The sequence below is a fragment of the Abrus precatorius genome, unplaced genomic scaffold, assembly GCF_003935025.1.
Source record: "Abrus precatorius isolate BTA unplaced genomic scaffold, Abrus_2018 Scaffold10, whole genome shotgun sequence".
In the NCBI taxonomy this organism is placed as follows: Eukaryota; Viridiplantae; Streptophyta; class Magnoliopsida; order Fabales; family Fabaceae; genus Abrus; species Abrus precatorius.
The window spans coordinates 21,122,718-21,131,126 of NW_020874292.1; the positions used below are offsets into that span (position 1 = coordinate 21,122,718).

At 32.6% G+C, this 8,409-nt stretch overlaps 1 protein-coding gene across 1 annotated transcript; it reads left to right on the plus strand.

Moving 5' to 3' along the window:
* The first annotated feature begins 2,708 nt into the window (after window positions 1–2,708).
* Window positions 2,709–8,165, plus strand: LOC113849498 (bifunctional riboflavin biosynthesis protein RIBA 1, chloroplastic-like). Its single transcript, XM_027479449.1, has 7 exons — window positions 2,709–3,266; window positions 3,838–4,177; window positions 4,312–4,533; window positions 4,845–5,167; window positions 5,712–5,841; window positions 7,058–7,354; window positions 7,510–8,165. The coding sequence occupies exons 1-7, from the start codon at window positions 3,214–3,216 to the stop codon at window positions 7,777–7,779; spliced, it is 1,635 nt and encodes a 544-aa protein (XP_027335250.1). The 5' UTR covers window positions 2,709–3,213; the 3' UTR covers window positions 7,780–8,165.
* Window positions 8,166–8,409: the final 244 nt, after the last annotated feature.

An 8,409-nucleotide genomic window follows, 5' to 3' on the forward strand; every position in this document is an offset into this window, starting at 1 on the left:
ATTTCATTTGTGAAGGAATACATTGTATACTATGAAGCACTGACTTTGACACAACACGGACACCGGACATGACACGGATATTGGAACACGGCTAAAAATATAAAATATCGGGATACTGCTTATGTATAAATATATAAAAAAATTAAATATAATTACCATGAAAAATTTATATTGAAATACAATAAAAATCAGAAAAATAAAATAGCAGAATATAAATATAAACTTGAGAACAGAAAAAGAAAAGGAAACAGGAACAGAAATGAAAATACTAAATAGAAATAAAAAAAAATAAAACAAAGATGAATAGAAAAAGAAAAACTTTACTAGTAAAAATAACAAAAATTAATGTTGTCTGGAGAAAAATGATGAGGGATGATAAAAAAACTTAAACTACAAGTCGACAATGAGAAGAATGTGCAGAGAAACCTAACATAGAGAATAGAAAACAAACGTGCAGAAGAAGGTATAGGAAGAAAGGAGGGAGTTTTAATTTTTTTTGTAATATTTAACTTTTAACTTTTTTTTTATTTTGAATTTTATTTTGGAGTGAGCCGCTTTGAAATCGTGTCTTCCATCCACAGCCATGTCTACACCGTGTCACAGCCAAAAAAAGTAATTTAATTTTTGGACACTTGTAAAAAAGTGTTGGAGACATGTCCGAGCAGTGTCCAGGAGTATCGGTGTCCGACACTCGACTCTTCTTCCTCTTGTAGAGTTGGTGTTTAATGAAACTAAAATTTCTAATAATAAAAAGGGATGTAAAAAGAAAATTTTCTTGGATTGTCTTTACTTGTTAGCAAGACAACTTGAATCAAGGATGGGACGATTAGCGTTCTAATTTATTTTTCCTACACACTGCATCGACAGCTTGTGATTTTAAATTGTATTTGCATATGTTTAAATAATTTCTTTATTCAATTTTAATTAAATGTATTAATTGGTGTAATTGTTAGCATTCCTATTTAAAAATTTATCCTCCTTATTAACAACCGGTAATTTTAACTTTTAAAACATCCCTCGGATGTTTTAGTTGAGTGTATTAATATTTCCTTTCCACTCACCATTATTTCCTTTTATTTTACAATTTCACTTTAAATGTTGATATTTTGTGTGTTTGATTCCTGTAATTTTATTTTAATGTCATACAATTAAGTGTTAGTGTGTCGAAAAGGAGTCTGAGGATCCGTGTGTTTGAGTATGAGAGGGAGTAATCAAATGTATATTTTTTTTCAGTTTATTATTTTAAAAAAAGGCTATAGCTAACTTCATGAACTACAATTCAACTTTTTAAATTTTCATTAAATCATTAAGTGACCTTAAAAAGGAGACTATCTCTTCTTTCATGGACTGTAAAAATTCTTTTTATCTTACTATATTAATAAATAAAAGAGAGTATGCCTTTATTTGTTTAAAGTACGCTCTTGAGTAAATATTGTATAGTTTTAAGTTTTTTAGTTGTTCTTATTAATTTTTATTCTCTTATATAAATATCGATTTCTCGTCTTTATATTTAATAATATTTTTAATGTTTATATGCGTTATATATATATATTTCTCTTCGTGTCTCTGTCTGCAAGATCCACATTAACATGAATAGCAATTTTAGTGTTTATTTTACATTATATATGAACTCAAGACTCATATTTTGGTTCATTGTCTGCACTTTTTGTTAAAAAAAAATTGATATTTTACATCACAATTATAAAAACTGAAGTTGCAGTAACTGATAATTCTCCTCAATCAACAAATTTGAAGAACGACCTTGCAACAATGTTGCAATACAGCCACAAAATGATGATGTTAACCGGCGGCAATGAGAGGTTAGGCTTTTTAATTTTAATATTAAGAAAAAATTTGTGATTTATGACTATCAAGTTAAAGGAATATAAGTGTAATATTAATTTTTATTCTAAAATTAATATTTTAAATATATGTAAGTATAGAGAAACTGGATAATAAAGTAATCATTTCCCATATTTTTTTCTTTTTTAATTAAAAGATTTTATTACAAAGTAGATATTTAAATATATTTTCAAGCTACGTTAGAGTTTTAAAATAATTCAACTTCGTAGATACATATAAAAAATATTCACTTACTTTTGTTTAGCTCGTTGATGTGTTTAGTATCTTTTAAGAACATTGAATTACATTAAGTTAATCATTAAATTAAGTCCATATGTTTTTATAATTTTGAAAAATTATTAAATATTTTATCAATTAACTTCAGTTAACAAATAATATTTAAATTATAAATAAATATTAATTAAAAATAATATAGCTATTAATATTTAGTTATCTCAAATTTAATATGCCATTCTTAAGTCACATGATTCAATATTTTGATTTAATATCATATAATAATACATAAAAAAAAAAGGTGCTAAGTTGAATAACCATTTAATGTATAAAATAAATGAATCTTTTTTCGTACGTGTGTAAGAGAGATAAATAATTAGAATTTTGATAAAATCCATTTAAAGGTAAGCTAACTTGAAATAGAAGTAAAACCCCCGCATTTCAGTATTTAGGAAGTTTGGTATAAAAAAATTAAAAATAATATAAAAATGTTTATCAAACTATAATGATGAGTGAATAATAATTAAATCAATATAGTTTATTATTATGTTGTAGTGAACATTTTATAATAAATGGAGACTATTTGGGGCGTTGAAAAGGGGAAAAGGGAAGATGGTCAAAGTGATAACAGCACAAATTGGAATAGCAGAAAGAAAGAGGCGCCACCTTCATTCAATGGATAAAGACCGAATCAATAGCAGCCTCTGTTTTAATATTCTTTCGTACAATTTGTGATCTATCCACACACTCGCCATTTTCCAAACGTAATCGCTTACCCCACTTTGACCCCAAAATAGGAAGCTGTGGCTCCTGAAAGTATTCTAAAAGTAATATTTTTTTTATATAGTACGAATCTGAACTCTTCATCATGGAAAGGGAAAAAGGAACAAATATTGGAAAATAATGAATAACAGAGAAAAAAGAATAATAAAAAAGGTATGGGCTAATGGGCATTTGTAATGTAATAAATAAATGGAATGGTAGGAAGGAGGCATGAAGAGAAGGGAAGGATTCGGCGTTGCTTCCTTCGTGTCTCTCTGACTCCAATTTCTTTTATACTATTGACAAGTCTTCTTCTTCTTCTTCATTGCCCAAAATTTGAGTGAAAACCTTTCCGTTTCCCATTCCCACCAGACAATGCCTTCCTTCAATCTCTCTTATTCTTCCTCGTCACCTCTCTCATGTCCGCAGTGAGTTTTCTCTCTCTTCTTATTGGTTCTTTCTGTTATTGCTCCTTTCAGCTTAACGTCTTTTTTTTTCTTTTTTTTTTTGTTTAATTCATTCAACTCTTTCTTTCTAATGTCTAAATCCAATATGTTTTTTTTTTCTCTTTTGGGATTAAGTGTTGCATTTTCATTTGTGGGATCCATCCGCGGATACAATTTTCGATGTTAGATGTTCTTGTGATCCACAGTTGGCGGAATTTTTTCTTTGAATTTTTATAAGAGACGCGACTTTTTCAGGGGTAGGGAAATTTTTGTATTATACTGAGGAGAAAGTTCATGGATATTTGAGTGATGTTTTGAATTTTTTAATATAAAAATTTGATTTTGATTGCTTCTGAACTATACTTGTTTGATTCTAATTCAGTCTTTGTTGTTGTTGTATCACTTCATTATAAGTTTTATGCTGAAACCTACTCTGTTTTCTGGAGCTGGATATGTTAGCTTTATAGAGCTGCTCATTGTGTCCCTGTGATAAATTTTGAATTCAGTTTTTCCCTCTCTTTGGATATGTAACCTTTGGATGTGACTATTATAGGGTATGCAAACACTCCAAATTGTTCAATGATTTGCCCTTTGTCCGACTAAATTCTAAATTTCCCTCGAGCCACAATGCTGTTAGTAGAATTAAAGCTACATTGATCTCGGGAGCTGGTGACCTACTTTCCTATCCAAATAGCAATGGCATTGTGATGCCTAAAACTCTGGTTGGTGATGAAACTGTTGGAATTGAGGTACAACCTAATGGAAGACTGGCAGCAGACAAAGGGCTAAAAACCGATGTTTTCTCTGTTGACAATGATGAATTTGATTTGGATATCCCCACGGCAGGTTTTGCTTCCATTCCTGAGGCCATTGAAGATATTCGCCAGGGAAAGGTTGCTACTCTCGCTCTTGAGTAAATTTCTTTTCCTACTTTTGTTGTGTAGTGCAGGAAAAGTTAGAGCGTTGAAGTATTTCTTTTGCATCGGTATCATAATAGATTTGTTATTTATTCATATTAACGATGCAGATGGTAGTGGTTGTGGACGATGAAGATCGAGAAAATGAAGGAGACTTGATAATGGCGGCACAGTTGGCAACACCTGAGGCTATGGCTTTTATTGTAAAGCATGGAACTGGGATAGTTTGTGTAAGCATGAAAGAGGAGGATCTAGATAGATTGAAACTTCCTTTGATGGTAAACAGTAAGGATAATGATGAGAAACTTTGTACAGCATTCACTGTGACAGTGGTATGTACTACTTTTCTTACATGCATCTTTTCATGTGGAGTTACTGTTTTGGTGCCACAACTTTCTGACTGAAGTCTTCCATTTTGATCAAGCGGCACTTATATAATGCATTTAATTTGTTGCATTTGGTATCTTTAATGTCAGTAGTATGTAAGGGACATTCATTATCATTTAGCAAAATGGCTTCAAGTCAAGAATAGCTATTTAAATTTTATTTTCTATTATTTTTCCGTAGGAATTCTCATCTAATGTATTTTAGGCATTTATTGATGAAATTTGATATATTTCAAAGATTTAAAATGCATTTGTAGGATGCTAAACATGGTACCACCACTGGGGTGTCAGCTCAAGACAGGGCTACGACAGTCTTGGCCCTTGCATCTAGAGATTCTACCCCAGGTGATTTCAACCGCCCGGGGCATATTTTCCCACTAAAATACAGGGAAGGCGGTGTCTTGAAGAGAGCTGGACACACAGAAGCTTCGGTTGATCTTGCGATGCTTGCTGGTTTGGATCCAGTGGCAGTTCTGTGTGAGGTTGTAGACGATGATGGTTCCATGGCTAGACTGCCAAAGCTTCGCCAGTTTGCAGAGCGTGAAAATTTGAAAATTGTATCTATTGCTGACTTAACAAGGTATGAGGTTAGATTTCATGGACCATGGAATATAAAATTCACTGCTTTTATGTTTAGATTTTGCTTTCAATTGCAAATACAATTTATATCACTTATGTTGTCTCATATATATTAAATGAATCTGATATCATAATTTATAAGCCTGAGTCCTGTCTATATAATTAAACTAACTTGGACTCTGGTACTTTAGCTTTATAGGATATTATGCGTCAAATATAATGATTCCTCGTGACGTATCTTTTGTTTAAATCTTCATTTTCTTTTGTAAACTTTTCACGGAATGTAATTTTTTATATATCGTTGGGAAAATGGAAACCTTGTTCTTTCTAAAAAGAAAAATCTTCCACTGGAAGGCCCGCATTGGATTCATTAAATTTGAACTTCTTTTTAAGTTAAATTCTAAGTAGTTTTATTCTTATGGTTTTTTTTTTTTTAAATTTCATTTTCCTTCTATAAGACTCTTTAGTGAAGTTTTTGGCTACTTGGGATACCTGTTACTTATTTGATTAAATAGCAATGGAATTAACACTTACTGTTATGACAGATATAGAAGAAAGAGAGATAAATTAGTGGATCGTGCTTCTGATGCAAAAATACCTACAATGTGGGGGCCATTCACTGCTTACTGCTATAGGTCACTTTTAGACGGGATTGAACATATTGCTATGGTTAAGGTGCATTTCTTGTGTTTATATTGAACTACATATATATGTTACAAATACATATGAAATGCTACATCTAGAGTAAATAATATTTTATACACCTATGGTTTAGCTGAAGCTTTATTTCTGCAAACATGGTTTAAGACCACTGACAAAATGGAAGTGATTTAAATATGTACCATCCTTCCTAGGTTACACTGTATGGTTCATACATGGATTAATTTTGAATTCATGGAAGTGACACAGAAATTAAAGCATGACTAATATTTATGTTTCTGATTTTAAACAACAACAAAGAAAATTCAAAGTTGATTGATGCAATCAACAGTTAGTTCCATGCCAATGTATTCTCTATGGAATAGCATTTGGATACGTTTAAGCCAAAGCCAATTTATTTAGAGTTGATACACTTTATCCTTCTCAGACTGTCTCACAAATCTGATGAGCTAGAAGTTGTGCGTGTGAAAAAAGAAAAGATGGAGGAACGTAGAGGAGGAGGAAGATAGTAATGTGTGTATGATCTACTCTAAGCTAGAAAATGTTTGAGAAAGCTGGGCTTCAAGGCTTGTGAAGTTGAAAACAGTGAGATATTTACCATGCCATTACCTGACATATTTAAAAAGCTATTCTACTTGTTTTTCGAGGTTTGAGGATTCATTTCTCGAATTGTTTTGGCCTTGTCAATTTGAAACATCTTAAAATACCTGTTCCTTCAATTGTCAGAGTTATTGTCAGGAAGCTTAGGGGTGCCTATTTGATTTAATCTATGAAGGGATTTACTGCTAACTTGTTGCTAGCTGTATGATTTTAACTAACAAGACACGTTTGAGTGTGGGATGCTAATGTGGTAGGGCAATATGATTTATCATTGATCGCATTAGGCAGCTTCTTATGCGTTATCAAATAGCAGGATAGCTTGTTCACAGTTCTTGCATCCCACTGTTTTTTTCTCTTTGGAAGGGGAGATTGATATTATCCATTTTCTTTGAGGCTGTTGTAGGATAAAACGCGTTTCTTTAACCTTTTTCTTGCATCCATTCTTCAATCTCCCGTTTGTTTCTTAGTTTTCCTTCAAGAACGGGTTTCTTAGTATTTATAGTAAATGGCAAGTGGGTCGATGGGCGTACAAACTTGGGCCTGGGAGCTCTTCCAATTTAGACTTTTGAATGATTAGTTCAATTGCAAACTTCAAGCTTTTTTGTGGTTTTGACTGTTTCTTATTCTACAGGGTGACATTGGAGATGGACAAGATGTTCTTGTAAGGGTACACTCAGAATGTCTGACTGGAGACATATTTGGATCTGCCAGGTGTGACTGTGGAAATCAGCTTGCTCTTGCCATGCAACAGATTGAGGCTGCTGGTAGGGGCGTATTGGTATATCTCCGTGGACATGAAGGAAGGGGCATTGGATTGGGCCACAAGCTCCGTGCTTATAACCTACAGGATGCTGGACGGGATACTGTAGAAGCCAATGAGGAGCTGGGATTGCCTGTTGACTCTAGGGAGTATGGCATTGGCGCACAGGTAATAATATATTGGTATTAGAATTTAGAAGACTGGCTGGATATTTGACGTCTTATACTCACATAGCATTTGACCTGTTTTAATAGATGATAATTGATTTACCATGATTATGGAATCACTGGAATGATTTCGAATTTGAAATTCTCTACTTGCAGATATTGAGGGACTTGGGTGTTCGATCTATGAAGCTGATGACAAACAATCCATCAAAATATGTTGGGCTCAAAGGTTATGGTCTGACAGTTTCTGGTAGGATCCCATTATTAACTCTTATCACTTCGGAGAACAAGAGATATTTAGAGACCAAACGTGTGAAAATGGGCCACATCTATGGCATGGAATTTAACGGCCGATTGAACACTAATGACAGTGCTAATGGTAAAGCCAGTAGTGTTGGTGATTCTAATGCTGTTACTGGCTTATAAACCTGCTTTTTTTTACTACGTAGATGTGTCAGACACGGCAGATGAGGAAGTAGATTTCAATACTGCAGATGAATACAGAAAAGTGAGAAAAACTGTGACAGGCTCTACTAAATGATAGGCTTCTCCAAACATTCTTCATTTTGAAACAGTGCCACACAAGGGCATATTTTCTTTGGTGTCTTTTATAGAAGATTCATCATATTACGTAGTTTCTTCATTCTTTTGGCACAATAACTCCAGTATGACAGTTGCCATACAATACATGATAGAAAAAAAAAACATTGTTCTACTGTATGATAAATAAATTCCTTTTGTACCTTGTCACAGCTAATGTTCAATGTTGATGGCTTGACTTTTGATGTCTTATTTATATTGTTAATGATCCTTACAAATTATGGAGGAAAGACTAGCCAGAGATAATTGACCTAATGTTCGGAAGGGGTAAAAGGAGAGCAAACACAATTGAACACTTCAATACTTCATAGCAAACACAATTGAACACTCCATTATGCACTTTTTCGTCTTAAGGTATGTAACTACTGTTCATAACTTCCCTTTTTTTTTTTTACTTATATTAAAAATCATCAAATACTTCTAAATTTTAACTAGTTATATTTCAAGTTAATTTAA